Source organism: Porites lutea, chromosome 3 (assembly GCF_958299795.1).
Source record: "Porites lutea chromosome 3, jaPorLute2.1, whole genome shotgun sequence".
NCBI classification, from domain to species: Eukaryota; Metazoa; Cnidaria; class Anthozoa; order Scleractinia; family Poritidae; genus Porites; species Porites lutea.
In genome coordinates this window covers 12,403,478-12,420,907 of record NC_133203.1, presented here as the reverse complement: position 1 = coordinate 12,420,907, position 17,430 = coordinate 12,403,478, and the positions used below count along the sequence as shown (strand labels likewise).

Here is a 17,430-nt window from a genome sequence, read left to right as displayed (position 1 = left end):
GCTACATTTTGTCATTGCGTTCAACCCTTCGGTTTAATCTTAAGACGGCAAGAGAATACAATTTTGAGGTGAGTTGAGAAAAGCGTCAGGCTGCTACTATTCATGGATGACCTTAGCGTGTTTAGCTGAACCGAAAGAGGCGTTGACATTCTACGTTTTTGTTTTTTCAACATTTCAGATGGAGTTGTTAAATGAGAATTTTGCGAACTTGAATAAACTCCAGAGAGTGTGCTTATCATATTTTTTAGACACCCGTAGCAATAAAGTGGTTCAGTTTAAATGCATACATTACACCTTTCACTTTAAAAATAATAATAATAATAATAATAATAATAATAATCACTTTATCTTCGGACAACTCGAACCTTGTTCTACGAAGGTTTTCATAAAAAATAAACACAAAAGTGACCCAGATCTAGTCTAAAGAATTTTCCGTGGCAAAGTCAAAATAACGGACTAGCGCTTTTAGCATATCATGATTCTAGACTTGTTATCAGTATTAAAATCACTTGGATAGTTTTAAAAAACTACACCCACCTTAGTTTGTAAAATAGTTCAGCTTAAAGTAATGGATCACTCATCTGTAAACGGTGTTCCTTTGATCATAACATTACTAATGATTTCTACTGCCGTATCAATCATCCTTTATACCAACCGAAAAGGTTGGACTGACGTAAATACGATAGTACGGAAGAAACTCAAAATAGAGATCTAAAATATCGCGTTCACTCGAATAAGCGCCGAGCCTAAATTAGTCCCACTCGGCATCGCTTCCTATTTGCACATTTCACGGTACAATGTAATTTTCTCTCTTACAAAATGAACACTGCATTGCTGCTTGGAGGACGCGGTGCTTATTCGGGGGAAGACAACCTGTTAACTTTAAAAAATGTTGACTATTTATTAATGGTGGTCGTTTTTTACTAACTCGTACGTTGGCATTTGTAAGACGCCCTTACTAAATAATCAAATGGAAAATAATCTTGTGGCTTAATATTCGCAGTGACAACAATGTTATACAAGGACAAATAGAATACTTGTCTTTCTTAGATTCAAAGATTCAAAGAAGCTGTGAGCTGAAATCTTTTCCTTAGCATTGAACCCACACTCTCTTCAATAGTAATTTTAAAATATCCGAATCCTCCTCAGATTGTAGAAATCAATAACAGTCAAAAAAATGAAACTATCAGATATGTGGTAAAACCTGTGGCCAATAGGAAAGTCAATCTCGAAATTGAGAAGTCTGCGATCAGCTTTTCTATTTATGTAATATACTAATAGACACAAATACAGTTAAAGGATTATGGAGTTTCAGAAATTAAATATGTTTTTTAGCATTGATTTAAAGTAATGTTTAATAAACGAGCAGCAGTTTTTTTATCAGGTTTAAAATCACGAGCCAAAGGAGTTATTGGGGCTCTATACTATGTAATTCTTGCCTCACTAAACAGCTTTAACACCCAAAAAGATATTTAGATCGGATCTCTCCCGTTTTTTAATCAAACGGGACCTGTAACTTTACACTAAAAACAACTCAATCACATTGAGAAATACCAACTTAATAATGAACAAAAACATAGCTACCAATAGTCTCTGTTTTTTCAATGAACTACATTACATTCGGTCCAAGCCTCGCGAAAAGGCTTACAATAATTTGCTATATTGTAAATATATATGATTTCTCTCTATATCCAGTAGGGTTTTAACTTATATTACAGGTATTTGACAGGTTCCGATGGGTTTGGCTAAGACTTGAACGTAACTTGTCCTCAAGGTAAGGGACGATAAAAAATCAGGAAAGAATCTAATCTTGCTCATAATAAAGCTGTAGAATTCTCGTCGTTTAAAGATAGTTCCTCTATCAATATGACACCCCGACTTACTACGTGTTGAGTCCCCTTGATTAAATTATCTTTTGCCTCAATTCGGGACATTTCAAAAGAGACTGAGGCAAGCGTTTAAGACTAGGGGGATTTCAATATGTGAAAAGATTATAGCCTGTCATTGCCAGGCTAGAGAGCTCCCGCCGTGTATCGGCAGCTAGAGCTTCAATGGTTGTGGTCGTACTCGAAACAGTTAAAACCCAACGAAGGCTACTTGTAGTTTCAACGCGTCTTCACATGGAGTTGAGCCAAACACTCCAAAAATATGCGTTCAACAGATCTTATTCCACTAGTGATTAATTAGTTTAAAAAAATCTTTGCACACTTTAAAACTCAATTTGAGTGGACCCGTTAGAAATCTACAGCAATCACGGCACTTTAGACAAAATGTCTGCAACGCTACCAAGCAAAACACAATTCACTGGCGATATCTCTTAGCACATGGCCCAGGTTCAATATGGCAGTTGAAACCTTCTTGATCATAAAGGTCATCCGAAAAGATATCTCCGTCATTGTCCATACCATCAAACCAATCAAAATTATCCTTAACTGCACGGTTAAGATTGCCTTCCTCCAAAGAATTGGATTCAGGATTCGTTCGCTTTCTTGTTTCGCTTGTGTTTACAAATTTGACGTCTTTTAACGTTTCTGTTTTAAACTCCGAATTATTATTATTAGAATGAGGAGAACCTTGTTCAGCCACTGTTTCAAACAGCGATGTGGACTGGTCCCCTGTACAATCCTCCACAAAGGACTCAACAAATGAAAACAATGTTTGCTGCTTGGGATCCTTGGAAAAGAAAGAAAAAAGCCGTCTCAAACAGACGTTTATGACGTATTACAATTCCCTGATTAAATCACTTTCTATCTTGCTAGCAGAGGTTTCATTCCGGCATGGTTTTTAGCATTTACGAAGTCATTTGAGTCGCTTGCTTTTGCGTAGAAACAACAAGCGAACTACGCGAATAAGAACGACGCAAAACGTCTCCGCACAAGCTCAGAGCCATACCGGACACATTGACAAAACTGTTTTCGCTAAAAAGCATTAGAACGCGCACCTTGAAGAAAGTACAGTCGGCTTCCAACACATCCTCGGAAAGTCCCGCTTTACCCAAAACCTCCAGCTTATTTTGGATTAGTGGCCTGAAAAACAGCGGCAAAAATTTGGTGAAAAAAAAAATGTTTTCTCAAAGAAATGATAACCTTTCTTCTTAATCTATTTATCCTGCAACTTAAATCATAACCATAACCAGTTTCGCCAAGATATAGAAAGCATAAAGGGCAATTCGCAACTTTAGAAACGAGAGGGCAACTAAATCGCGTCCCGCAAGTGTTTCTGGGATTGTTACTGGGGACACGCCCCTCAGCTATTGGCTAATTTTTTCCTGTCCCTCGTGGTAACAATCCCGGAGGTCTTTGCGAAAGCAAACTCGATCCAGTTCCCTTTTTGTTTCTGAAGTGGCGAATAAGGCACAAACTTTACATAAAATCCGCAAAAACATGTTCGGCATCTTACCACAGGTAGTCATCTGCAGTCTTTCTAGCCACAAGGTAATGAATGTTGACAGCGTTCTTCTGTCCTATTCTGTACACGCGGTCTTCGGCCTGTACAAGAGCCTAGCAAAACAACAGTTGCTAGTCAAGTGTCAAATAAAACACTTTAAGATTGTTATCTCATATCTGAACTTTATCTGACACCCAATTATAAGGTCAGTACCTGCCAATTAGAAGATACTTTTCAATGTTCTATGAGAAGATAATGCATTTTTGAGTTCTATAAAAACCGCCACTTGTACTCAGGGATGCACAAGCCGGACACGACTATAGCGTGGCAGGCGCAAAAAGGAGCGAAAAAAGGGAGCGAAAGTTAAAAGCCTTGAGGATCTGTTGTAGTGAATTTTTTGTCTCAGGTAATTTTTATTTTTCCCCTTGTTTTAACTTCATTAGCATACATTACCAAAGCCAGAAACAAAAATTACCCGACATAAAAAATGAACTACAACATTGATCTTTTTAAGGATCGTGCCCGTGGGGAACTTTGGGCATCTATACTTTGTCTTGTGTAATGTTTTTAGGGTCAAATTTAGTTTAGTTCATCTTACTAATTTTAGTACTTTTTTAAAAGTCTTGTTATTAGGTTTTTTTCTGATGATTGTAAATTAACATTGAATATCCTAATTTGGGACATGTTAATAAACTCATTGTATTGTATTGTACCACTAGAAAGCGAAATCAACTGAACATTTTTATTAGAAAAATAACAGCTTCTTTTTGCCGTATGCACTAACTTGTAAGAAAGAATTAGAATGGGACATTCATAACCAGTTACCCTTGTCCATACAGAAGGTCGATTTTGAACATATGCATAAAACCTAATTACAATGTAAACTTTATCAATCCTGTTAGCCAAGTTAAGGGTGATTTATGGGGTGGATGTTTAGTTTTCTGAGCCAAACGTTTTCATTACTTTTACTATCTTTAATGCGTCTAACTCTGATATTGGGTGTTCAATTGAAGACACTTAATTCTCGGCTCACACACGAAGGTCATTTGCAAGAATTTATTCAGGTCATGCCAATATTCTCAGGCTAAAATAAGCACACAAGAGAGAATGAGCTAGATCATTCTCTCTTGAAGCACAATGAAAGGAGTGATAAAAATGAGCACACTTTAAGCTTGCAGGATGTCCGGTTGTGTTGTGCCAATGGACCAAACTGGTCTCAATATCGAGTTCTTATCGGGATACAACTTCCCCTCTCCAAGAGATTTCTACAAAGCGCACGAAATTCACGAACGCGGGGTGTGAATAACTTTTTCAGTGAGATCTATTTAAGCAGAGCTAAATCAGCTAGTAAATACCCCGAATTATCATCACAGTCTGAGAAAACAGCCGACATTTTACGACGCCACTACTGGTTTCCCCGCAAAATGACGTCTGAGAAACAAGCGCAGAAATTCCATACTGACGACGTGTCATTAATCAGATCCGGGTGATGTACCTGATTGGTTGAAGTAAATTTTCCACGCGGCATGACCAATCAGAAGCGTCATCAGTATGGAATTTCTGTAGTCGTTCCTCAGAAGCCATTTCGCGGGGAAACCAGTATTAACGTCATCCGTTCGGTTTCTGAAATATCCGTATTTCCTCTAAATAACTTAATAATAGTCTTACAGTTTACAATCACCGGCAGGACAATAGTAATCCTTATAAACGGTTATTAACTATGAGGGTTTTGACAAAAACCGAAAATGCGTTACGGGCGCCACACAGGGTGATAATATTACAGCCGTCTAGGGATAAATCAGACGATCGATTAAGTGCGCCTTAACTATAGCTAACAGCTAACTGCTGGACTTACGCCAGGATTCCAGAAGAGCTCTGCAAACACGACCGCGTTTGCCTCGGTAAGAGTCAGCCCTGAGGACATAGAATGTTCATAATTATATACATTATCTTATTGCATTAGTTACTGTACAAAAAACGCACCAAACGAGTACAAATATCCCACGACATTTTTTTACAGTTAGTTATTTGTATAAAAGCAAACCTGACTGTTTGACAGGTCACGCTGCTTATGTTCAAATCTTCGCTCCAAACAAAAATCAGGTGGTTTTTGGAAATTTTGAAGAAGTAAATGAAATGATTTTTTTTTTATTTTACCTTAGAATTTGAAAACTGGTTTGCTAGTTGTGAAGAAATTGCTGTATGCTGAAAGGAGCAAAGTAAAGGAGATATTTCAGATGCTGACGGTTTGAGCATGCGCGGCACGTTGCTAGGATAGATTGGTACAGCTGGCTCAGTAGTGACCATCGGTTTATCAATAAAAGGATGCTCGCACTCGAAAAAACCAGTTTGACTAGACGAAAGAAGATTGACTGGTCCAAAGGTTTGGGCTGCGGCGACCTCAAAGGTTTGACGTGATTCAGGTAGGGTCTCTCTTCACTCCTCACTCAAGAAGACAAAGGAGGCTCCACTCGCAGGGTGCCGCCAGTTTAGTTATAGTGAAAAAACAAGTGAAAAGTACTTTCATACCTGTATTAGCAGCAGTAATAGAGAGAACAGCTACCAGACAGTCCTTATCCTGTTGGAAGTGATCACACAGATTCTGTCGAACCCCTGCTGATGTGCTGCCGTCAATGCGAATGTAATTGTACTTCTAAGAAAGTGAAAGAAAATATAAACAAATATTAGAGCTGAAGTCCTTTTTTCCTCAGTTTGCGAGATTGGTGTGAAAAGAAAGTCAAATAATCTTGAAAGGGTACACAACTTACTTTTTGTTCAAGGCAACTGCAAATGGCGTCTAACATGTTTTTGTGATGGGCAAACACAAGAAACTTGCGGCCGCTTTCAAGCAGGTCTAAAATGTACTCCCTGGTAAATAAGAGCAAATAAAGTAATGTACATTAATTGCAAGCATTCTTTGTATACCAAAGCACAGTAAGCGAAATTTGAAAAAAAGAAACTGAAAATTTAACATCCGTTACAGACCTCCCGCTCTGCAGTCAAGCGCTCTACCGACTGAACTAATGAACCGCGGCAGGATTACATGTAGCTCAGTCGGTAGAGCGCTTGACCGCAGAGCGGGAGGTCGTGGGTTCGATTCCTGGGGTCAGACCAATACACAGGGTCTTAAAATAACTGAGAAATGAAATTACTACCTTTGCCCTGCAAATGGCTTGACCTTCGCGTGGCTCGGATGACCATGAAAAATGGCGATCCTGTCTCCAGTAGGAGACGTAAAAAAATAGAGTCCCCAATTAGTACAGTAACTTTCGTGCTAAATACATTGACACTCAAATAAAGTGCTTTTTTCCCATTTAATTAGGTCATTTTAAGTGGTATCATTACCATAAGAATTAGTATTGATTTTAAACCAAGAGAGGATAAAGGGGACAGAGAAGGTATCCCCCATACACACCCTATTCCACAGGTAATTCGTCTCGAGTTATTTTTAAGACCACAGATCCCAAGGGGGATTAGACAACAGCCAATCACATAGCGCGAATGTGTTCCGCGTGGATGACCCACGCTCAGAGCCACGCGTCCTTCTCGAATTGACGCTGAAAAAAATGGCGGAAGACGCCGAGAGCGATATTGCTATTCGTTTTGTCGACGAAAACGACTAAAGAGAGATTTCTTCTAAAGCGTTGTCAGCGAAATGGAAATTAAAAAAGAATCGCCCTTCCTCTCTTGTATAGAGCTAACAGTACAGCAAGGAAATCCTTAACACACTGAATATTCTCTCAGGATCATTTATAATTTACAGTTTGAAGAGAGCAATTTCTGGTTTGATTATCATTCTTTTATTAGTCTTTTATTATTCAACAAACTAACACTTGCCGTCCTTCTTCCTTTATTGTACAAACGACCGGTTTCAATGGACGGGCGAAATTTCTCATTTTATTAAAGCACTGAGGTTACGACAACTTCGAGTTAAACTGATTTCACCGGTTGTCAAAGAGTCCAGCGATTCCCTTTTCCCAGGTGAGCGCCGACTCATTTCGCTTCAATATTCTGAAATGCTCTCGACCCCTTTACGCTTTCATTGCCTTTCGCCCGACATGTTTTGCACGGCGTTTAGTCACGAGAAACCTCCACGAAACATCCACGCAGCGCGCGAGGTAACTTTATCCCGATTCTAAAAATAACTCGAGACGAATTACCTATGGAATAGGGTGTGTATGGGGGAAGCCTTCTCTATCCCCTTTATCCTCTCTTGTTTTAAACAGCATCGAGTTGTCGAGGTTCGAAACGTAACGGATGTCAAAGTTCATTCACCCCTTCTTTAGTATAACTTGTATACATGAAGAGTTTGCGAAAAGTCAATGCCTCGCAGTAGTAGCGCTGATCCATCAAAGTCCAAGCGTTGATTTGCTGTCAGCCACCTTAAACCGACAATGAAAATGAACATGTGCGCATGCTGACAGCCTTTTCTCACCTGACCGCTGGCATCTTGCAGGCAGACGTTTCAAAGAAGTAACTAAGAAGGGCACCGTGTTGCTCTTTTTGCTGTGAGAAAGTAAAAAAAGCACTGAGAGAAACGAATTCTTCAACAATTAACTTACACGCAAATAACAATAACCGGTAATACCTTACTCAATCAGATATATACAATAATTGTCAAAACTTTCATTACTGGGCGAGAACGGGGGGTAATGTTTTTCTCAAGGGTTTGTCAAGTCAATTCTTATCGATATATATTAATTGCAGATTTATCAACACTATTTTTTTCTGGCTTCCATTGTTTAATACTGGTATACTTAGGTTTCTTTTGCTGTCTTTCTTTTCCTACCAGTTTTTTCCCTTTTTTGTGTGTGTTTTGTGTAGCTGTGTGTGGTGTGTGGTACCTGACCCTTTAATATGATCATTTATTAGTAACCTAAGTAAGGCTGCCCCATCTTTTAAGCCCTAAATGGTTATTATGGGCAACCTGTACTCTCTCCATATCAGTTTTATCTATTTATTTTTGTATCATGTAAATCAACGTAGGGTACAAATAAAGTTGTTGTTGTTGTTGTTGTCATGTGGGTCCTCACATAGAAATTCGTTGTCCTTTCAAAATAGTTTACTAAAAAGTCGATTTATTTTACCTTGTCTTTTAGTTCCATTATAAGATGATAAAATTATTAACAGTCATATTAAGAAATTACCTTAGCTTTTGACACTTCTTTTGCGGCTCTTTCCAAAGTTTTAGTTTTAATAAGCGAAGGGTCAAGCTGGACCTACAGAACAAAAATTGGAAATGCTTTAAACAAAACTTCATTCAGAAAAACACTGATAAAATGATCTTGAATATGACATACCACTTGTCGTCGCTTGGAAGGAAGTTGAGACAGGACATCTTTCTTTAATCGCCTGTAGTGTAAATAAATTAGACGCAAGTGTAAGGTTAGGCTATGAGGATGAAAATCGTAACTCGGCTGGTTGACGAATATTTGAGTTTATTAGCTAACGTAGTTCTGGAGCATTAGTCCTCTCCAGTCCTCTCCCACCATACTGCCACTTTGCCAGGCAAATACTTGACTGCATGATTTCAGTTTTCTAATCCACCGTATAACTAGCACTGTAGTTAAACAGTAATCCATATTTATCTCTTTCTATTAACTGCTTATTGAATAACTGTCTTTTGTACCGCCTTAGTGGCTGATCTCTGATTGATTGACTGACTAGGTTCAAGTGAGTGATTGCCGGCTGATTAGTAAGTCGACTGACTATTAACTTGATTTGATTGATTGATTGATTGATTGGTCGATCAGCTGACTGATTCACCCATGGACCACAGCATACAAAGAAAGATTTTTCACCTTATCATTACTTTTTCCTCAAGTAAAAGTTGAAGTTCTTGCATGTTAGATGCCCCTGAAAAGTCCCAACCAAAACGATTCTGAAACAAAAAAAGACAAAGGCAAAGACCATCATCGTGAAATGGCTTTACAGTCTTCTGTCATTAGCTTTATACTTTCCAAACATTGCTAAGTCAAATATAATGAGTATTTGAGCATGTCACAAGCGTGGGCAAAGAAAAAACCCTGATTCCTTGACAGGATCCGAAGCTATGATCACCTGAATACCGAGCGGGCGTCCTCCAGGTACCACTGAGTCCACAGAGCCAAGGAGAGATCACGCTCGTGACATGCTGATTATCACCGTTCATATTCATTTACTGACCGAGCTTAAAATGCACCATCTTTTTTGTTTCAATGAGTAAGTCGTTTTTCTTCTTTGCTGCTTTCTTATAATAGATCGTTGTTCTTTGTTCATGTGGTCAATCGCAGCAGGATTAGCTCAGCCGATACAGCGCTTGACTGAAGAGCGGAAGGTCGGATAGTCAGGTTCTTAAAATAACTGAGAAATGAAGGTACTGCAAGCTACACCTTCACGTGACTCGGATGACCACGTCAAATGGCACTCCCGTCTCTGTTGGTACTTTCGTGCCAACTACGTTGACACTCAAATAAAGTTTTCCTTTTGGTTTACAAAACAATAACTGCTAAATCACCCGCTCCAGTCCATGAGCTCGGAAAGATGACAATGAATGCTGTTCGCATAGCGTTTTCCAAAAAAACGGAAAAACTTCTTCCTACCTGTTGTCCTGCACAGTATCGGAGTCCAAAGAGATGAAAGGTGGGGAACAACCCTGGCTGAATGGCACAGATCTGCGTGTAAAGCTCCAAGGGCCTGGAGAGAGCTGGGGTCCCGGATAACAAAATCACACGGGTGGCCGCCTGAAAACAATACGGATTATACTTTATCTGAAAAGAATGTACTAAGTAAAGAGAGAAAAATACTTCCGATCGAGAAAACTAGCGAAACTTAATAGTTAAAGAAAAAGCATTAATTATTAATATCGAAAGTGAGACTCAAAAACGTATCAGCTGTTTTCGTACAGTCCTTGTTACCTTCGACTTTGCCTTTTGTGGAAGCCTTTACCAGAAAAACTTTGTATTTACCTACTCTTTGTAGTGTCAATTAAAACTCAAGAAGGAGCAGAGAAGACAGGACTGGGACCAAGCTCAGAGAGATACAGTAAACTTTACTGTATCTCACATTGCCGTTCACATTCTTCTTAGCTTTATCTCGCAATTGAACTGGGCGGTAAATATAAAATTTACAGAAAAGCGTGATGCCCGATTGCTCCCTAAACCTACTGCTAATTTGTCGACAACTACGACAGCAACGGAAGCGCGCGGAAACAAAGCTAAACAAGCAAATATTCGCGCCGTTTTAAACTTCATCACGATATTAAATTTTTCAGTTTTTTTAGGAGCTGAATTCTTAGGGACCGAGTTCAAGTTTATAAAGAGAAAGAAAAATGCGCAGTTTGTGTTGTTGCGTCCTCCAAAACATCGCATTAGGAAGTTTCACGTCAATGCTGTCCGTCAGTGAGGGCAAAGAAATGTGCCAAAATCAACGATCCACGTTCATTGTTAAACCTATTGCTTCTCTGACGTTCGTGGTGCCATGGGTGGTACACTGCTTGCAATCGTTCCTTTTTTTAAAATGCCTCGCTCTACTGAATAAACGCATGAAAAAACAAAACAAAACAAAAAACAAAGAACGAGAAGGAATGCTACGAGGGAGTGGCCTTTCAATCCATCGGGTTAAAGCGCCTTTGCTTTGCAGACGGCTTACATGGTGGGATAAGTAAACTGTAATGCCGCACCAATATCATAAATGGTCCAAATATCAAGTGGTGCGACTTGTACGAGTCGTGCAACTGGTGAAATTTTGTCCTTTAGGATGCTTTTAGAAAGAGGAATATTCATGGTGTATTCGTTCTTGTTCGCACGCTTACTGGAACTTTTTGTATGATCGTAATATTTGAGCCATCTTGCAGTTTCATGCACCGAATGTTTGTCGTGTATGATGCTTATAGAAAGAGGAATATTCATGGTGTATAAAATTATGCGTTCCTGTCCACGCGCTATTTCACCAGTTGCATGACTCGTACCACTCGAAAGCCCCCTTTTCGACAACTCTGTTCTAAATTTTTAAGTGTCACTAGTGAAATGCTATTTCGTCAGTTGGACGACTCGTACGAGTAAAGGCCCTTTCTCGACAACTTTGCTCACAAATTCTAAGTGTCTCCAATGAGATGCTATTTCACCAGTTGCTCGACTCATACAAGACATACAAGTCGCATCACTCGAAAGCTTCCTTTTTGATAACTCTGCTCTCGGTTTCTAAGTGTCGCTAATGAGATGCTATTTCGCCAGTTACACGACTCGTACGAGTTGCACCATTCGAAAGGCCCCATCTCGACAACTTTGCTCACAAATTCTAAGTGTCTCTAATGAGATGCTATTTCACCCGTTGTACAACTCGTACGAGTCGCACCACTTGACAGGACCCCCTCTCTACACTTGGCTAATAAGATGCAGCCAAGCAATGTACTTCACTTTGTTTCACTCAAACAATCCAGTGGTGAGTATTGGTGTGTCACATCAAACTGTTGGTTGCAGCCAGCATTGTTATCCTCTAATCGCAGTTAATATTGTCAAAAATGTTCAACCCATTCGCTCTAAACCGCCTGTGTGAACCACTTGTGATGTCATCAGTTTTAACAGTCAAGTCCTTGTCAGCTAACTTGTGCAGGGTAAAGAGATCTTTCAAACCATACCAGAATGAGCAAGATTCAGTCAAGGAGGCCGGAGAGGCCTCTCGTACAAACACGGCGAATTGTGATAGCAAATATATGCAAAACGATCACATACCTTAAGTAAAGGCAGGGCAGCTTTGGTTCTCGAGGCTTTGTAGCTCTTGATGAAATGACACTCATCCTATCAGAGGACATAAATAAAGTTACAACACTTAGCAGTACTAAACCAAGCAACACATCGAATTAAAGAATTCAATACAGAAAATACAAAAAAATTCAATATAGAAATAAAGCATAATATAACCCACATTTTCACTGAGGTTAAACAAGACAAATTTGAAAAAGGTAAGTTTGCATATATACTGCTATAATACCGTAAATCCTCTATTATTTCAAATACATTTGAGAGGAGGCTTATAGAGATGGAGGGCTTATTTAATTTGGCCCAGACGATGGTATCAGTTCTCCATAAAGAACTAGAATGCAAAGTCGAAAAGTTCAAGCACAGGAAGTTGGAGGTCATACAGCTGAGGATCAAAAACAAATCCGAACTTCCAGTTGGTAAATAAACCATCCCCGATCAGTCCACACAAACTTTTACAGTTGTGGTTCATTAATACAGTCTATCATTTATTAGTGAAGAATAATAAGGGGGAGGGGAGGGGGGCTTAAAAGAGACTGGGGGCTCCTTAACTACGGAGATGGGGGGCTTATTTGAGAGGGGGTGCTTAATAGGTGATTTATGGTAATTATAACTTACAGCTATAATGACTCTGAACTGCTTCTTTTTCAAATCCTCCATACATTTACTTAATAGATCATAACTGATGATGTTTATAAGTCCTGATATTGGATTATCCTTTCCAGTGAAAACCACGTTGATGTGTGTTGGATCCACAGAGGGGAGCCATTTCATAAAAGCCTACAAAAAGAATATTTTTTAACTTTGTAGATGGAACTTCTAACTTTTAATTGCTTTGTTCAAAAGCGTAGGGTTTTAAGCAGGGTTTAATGAGTGACAGCTCATTCCTCTTCATAGCTTATTACTTCATGCCCATTGGCTGAGGTCATAGAGCTTGTGTCTTTCATACTATTGGTTTTAAATGCAACTATAACAAAAATTGGCTAAAAGATAGACATTTTGAGCTCATATAGATTTTATTTAAAATTAACAGTTGCTTGAAATTTACTGTCCTTTTCTCTTCCCCAACCAAGAAATGAACTGTCACACTGTCTCAATAGTTCGTCATAATGTTCCAGCTCAAATTGAGTCTGATCATCACTCAGTTGTTTTACAGTAGGCTTTCTCTTGAATGGGTAAAGCCCATTTCATAAATCAAACAGTCCAGTTTTCCATTAGATCAATCTTTTCAAGATGGAGAAATTGTTGGTGAACAGAATAGAAGACTCTACTAGTAGGGAGGAGAGGTCAAGAGTAGTGATTCCACGGCATTCTTTCATGTTCCTACAGTAGTGGAGTTTCCATGTTCTTCAATCCATTGATGGAGATGAAAAATAGTGAAGTTGACATCATGTGTCATAGAGATCAGTTTGGACATGTGAAGAATGGCTTGATGGCTAAGTAACTAGTTGTTAAAGGGCTAAAACGCTAACCTAGGCAAGAAGCAATAAAATAGCAAGGATACTGCTCACCTACCCCTCCCCTAAGGCAATATTTGTCTTAAGTGAGAAGTAAGTGTTAATGTTGGCCTAGGGGAGGGGTAGTTGGGCAGTTTCCCAGAAACGTATAATGATCTGTAAAGCACATGTAGGTAATTTAATGACAGACGCTATTGCAAGTAAGAAAACCTACATTTTACTCTTAACTAGTCATGTTACCACAGTGATGTAAATTTTAACAAACCAATAGTCACATTAATTTTTAATTTGAGCCCCAAAAAATAAGTTACCAACCTGCTGCCATGTTATTCTGAGAGAGGATGGTGTAATAACAAGGAGTGGCCACTCTGGACGATAGTAACATGCAACACAGATAGCTTGAATGGTCTTTCCCAGGCCCATGTCATCAGCTATCAACACTCGGCCATCATGACGAATGCTGAAACTGTTAAACAGTGGAACAAGCAACAAGTTGTATTTTATTTGCATAGGCTCAAAGTTTGTACTAAAAGACTTATGGCATATGTGTATTAAAATAATTTTATACTGCTAGAAACATAGAAACGAAATCGTTTCCAAGACGTCTAAGCGACTGCACATTCTCAGGGTCTTGAAGTGCGCTGGGGTCCCTCCAGTGGACCTTGTCACCATCTATAGCGCCCTGGTTCGCTCTGTTCTAGAATACTCTTCTGTTGTCTGGGCTACTTGCCTTCCTCGCTTCCTCATTGACCAGCTTGAAGCTATCCAGAAGAGGGCCCTGCGAATCGTATACCCTGACCTCCACTACCAACAGGCTCTTGCACAAGCCAACATTACCAGTTTAGAGGATAGACGCGCCCACCTGTGTCTTAAAGTGTGGCACAATATCAAAAATAACCCGGATGGCCAGCTGCACCACCTTCTCCCTCCCGTGCGATCCGAATGCCACTCTTACCATCTTAGGAACAGTAATCTTACGAGTCTAGTTATCTCTAGTATTGTCCTTTATCTATAACTGAATTGTAAATAACTATAAATAAATAGCCTGTAATCCCAGTCCCTCTGAAACAAATGTAATTTTATTTTTAGTTATAACTTATGTAAGCAAACTTAAGTAAGTTTTTATGCCACCATGTGTATTTTAATAAACCATCATTAATATAATGATAAACCATCATTATATTATATAGCCTGCGACCGCAGACATACATGTATTTCCGGTCATTGCTAACACGCATACTAAACCAATCCACAAACAAATAAAAAGTATTGACGACGATAAAGTAAGATAGAACCTGTAGCAAGTAAAACCTGTTTTGTGCAGAATTAATAATATTGCGTCCTCATTTCTTGATCTAATCCCCAAGCAAGGAAGACTGAATGCTGCTGCAAGAGCGTTCATGCTAATCTTGTAAAGTTACCCCACAGGTTCCCCAAACACTACTACAGTACTCAGTCATAGTAAGGTTGAATTAAAACTTAGATATATCAGATGCAGTCTTGCCTGGGGAACCAGTTGTCTAACATGTTTCATGGCCCCGGTTCCAGAAGTGATCTTTTTGGTCAGTTTTTTGATGTTGTAATTCTAAAACATAAGCAGCACTCACCTGACTCCTTCTTGCTGAAATGGCATCAGTGCCTGAACAAGCTTGTGATCAACTGAGTTCAGATTAATGGTAGTGGTTGACAATTCTTGCAAAGTGCCTGGTGTGGTTTTCAGAAATGTCGATGTCACAGCCTTAGGTAGTCCTTCTACAATGACATGGGCAGGTAATGATTGTACTGCTTTCACTGTAAGAGAGTTACACGTACAACAAGTTGAACTGAATAATAATCTATGTAAAATAATATAGGGACCAACCAGAGCTGTCATTAAGGGCCAGGGACAGGGATTTTCCCCCGCTACTATGAGCTTGACCCTCCCCTATTTTCATAGGGAACAAAAATGAAAGAAGAATCAAAAGAACTTCCTAGTTGTTCAATTTCCTGTCTACTTATTGCATATATTCGGGAACTCAAAATTTTAGTGACAGCCTCGCTGTACATGTAGATGCAAGAATGTCTTTAACTTTCAAATGGATGAACATAAAATCATTATATCCTTGATTAATGAAGTGATATGGCTGATGAGTAAGAGGTCCAGGAAAATTCATTAAAAAGATAAATATTGAATAAATGGTAAATAAATAATTCAATAAAAGACAAATTTATTTTACAAGGGTGAACTACATGTACTGTACACTGACTAAAGGTTCCATTCTTCTTTTTCATTATGACCTCTAAACAATAACTTGGTTTTATTGACTATTAAATTGAATATTTATTAACTATTACCTAAAATAACATTGCAATAAAACTTACTGAGCTTGTTATAGTCAGTCAAAGCAAAGTTCCACTGGTATGTTTTTGCATCTATAAGAACAAAAAAGAAAATGTGCTGCAGAAACACCTATTAACTACCTACAATTAACCTAGTCTGGACAAGGGGGGTGGGGGGGGGGGGAAGGGGGGAGAATGTTATTCAGGGGGATTAAAATTTATTCTTATTACATGAAGCCAGAAATAGTCGTGCAGGCTTACAAACCCCCCTGTTTTCACTGAAGTGAGCAGCACTCTGCAAACTGTAGTGTTAAAACTTGTCTACTGGTACTATCATACACCTTTTGTCTGGCTAATGTAGGCTTCTTTAGGGAATTTCACATTCCAGCACAAAACATCTATAAGTAAGCCATAGCTGATGACTATTAATAATTATGGTTGCAAACACTGAAGATCTGGCCAGATCTATGAAAGGGAGCAGGTGCAGGTGAGAAATTTTCTCATTTGAATACATTTTTCTGATATGAATAGTGCCCAAAGGGAAGGGCCCTTATTTTAAAGAAAGGGCACTAATTATTAATGCATGGGCTCTTGTATGGGGATGTACAGTAAACCAATCAAATGAATCTTACCATAACTTCTGCTTGGAATTGTCTTTAAAATCCCAATAACCTGAGGCTGGTATGGCACAACAACAGTGAACCTCTCTCTGCTCATTAATACACAGTTTCCTTTCACTTCTTTCTCTGTTTTTTTGACGTTCACACCGGAAACAACACCGGATTTTAGGGATCCTGAATTGCTATTTGCAAATCCTGAAGAGCTTGCTGTTGATGGTTTGGTACCAGGGTTGGTACTTTCGAATTTCCTTTTTGATGAGGATGAGTCTGGAATGTTTTGAGGACGATAAAATTGGGACACGGTGCTTTGAAAAGAGCGCCAAGATCTTTCATTATTTGAGGGCTTAACCATTGACCTCGATGCGCCCACTAAACTATTTTGCGATTCTCCACTAAAGCCAGTTGAAGAACGTATTGTATTACCGTTAATTGAAAGGTTCGCATTAGAAGCTTGACCGACCGATGGTGTCACATTCAAACTGTGTTTGACTCCTTCAGATTTCGACGACATCTGTCTCTGTGGCACGTACGAGTTAGGTTTGTTTGAAGAAAGCAATGCATTTTCATTTCTTGGAGGTTGAGCAGCATTACTGGAGACAAAGTTGCCTCCGTTGATATTAAGCTTAAATCTTGCCGACGCAGTATTCGTCGACGAAGCCGTCTGCTCTTGTTGGCGTAAACGAGCAGCTCGTTTCTCAAGAGCTTTTCGACGATTTTCTTCGATCCTCCTTCGCTGCTCGTCTGTTAATTGTCCAGACGACATTGATATAATCCGAAGCAATCGAAGCAGTTTAACACAATAAAATGAATAGCAAACTTACTCCTCTCTGTTTATCTCGTTTCTTCGAAATCGCCGCCATGATGAATTATACCGCTGACCACCCAAATCGGTGTTTTATACCCAGCAAG

The 17,430-nt window shown here is 39.1% G+C and overlaps 1 protein-coding gene across 1 annotated transcript; it reads right to left on the bottom strand.

Moving 5' to 3' along the window:
* Positions 1-1,469: 1,469 nt before the first annotated feature.
* LOC140930508 (SWI/SNF-related matrix-associated actin-dependent regulator of chromatin subfamily A-like protein 1) lies at positions 1,470-17,385 on the bottom strand. Its single transcript, XM_073380227.1, has 17 exons — positions 16,534-17,385; positions 15,944-15,994; positions 15,190-15,373; positions 13,898-14,048; positions 12,744-12,905; positions 12,099-12,164; positions 9,969-10,109; positions 9,189-9,268; positions 8,688-8,739; positions 8,535-8,606; positions 7,823-7,893; positions 6,156-6,255; positions 5,917-6,040; positions 5,243-5,301; positions 3,400-3,500; positions 2,942-3,026; positions 1,470-2,673 (listed from the first exon to the last, which is right to left on the bottom strand). The coding sequence occupies exons 1-17, from the start codon at positions 17,282-17,284 to the stop codon at positions 2,302-2,304; spliced, it is 2,622 nt and encodes an 873-aa protein (XP_073236328.1). The 5' UTR covers positions 17,285-17,385; the 3' UTR covers positions 1,470-2,301.
* Positions 17,386-17,430: the final 45 nt, after the last annotated feature.

Coding starts and splice junctions, on each gene's coding strand:
- LOC140930508 (XM_073380227.1), bottom strand. CDS start 17,284: ATGTCGTCTGGACAATTAACAGACGAGCAGCGAAGGAGGATCGAAGAA. Junction 14,049..15,189: donor TTTCAGCAAGAAGGAGTCAG/GTGAGTGCTGCT, acceptor ACTGTTTAACAG/TTTCAGCATTCGTCATGATG. Junction 8,607..8,687: donor CTTCCAAGCGACGACAAGTG/GTATGTCATATT, acceptor TTTGTTCTGTAG/GTCCAGCTTGACCCTTCGCT.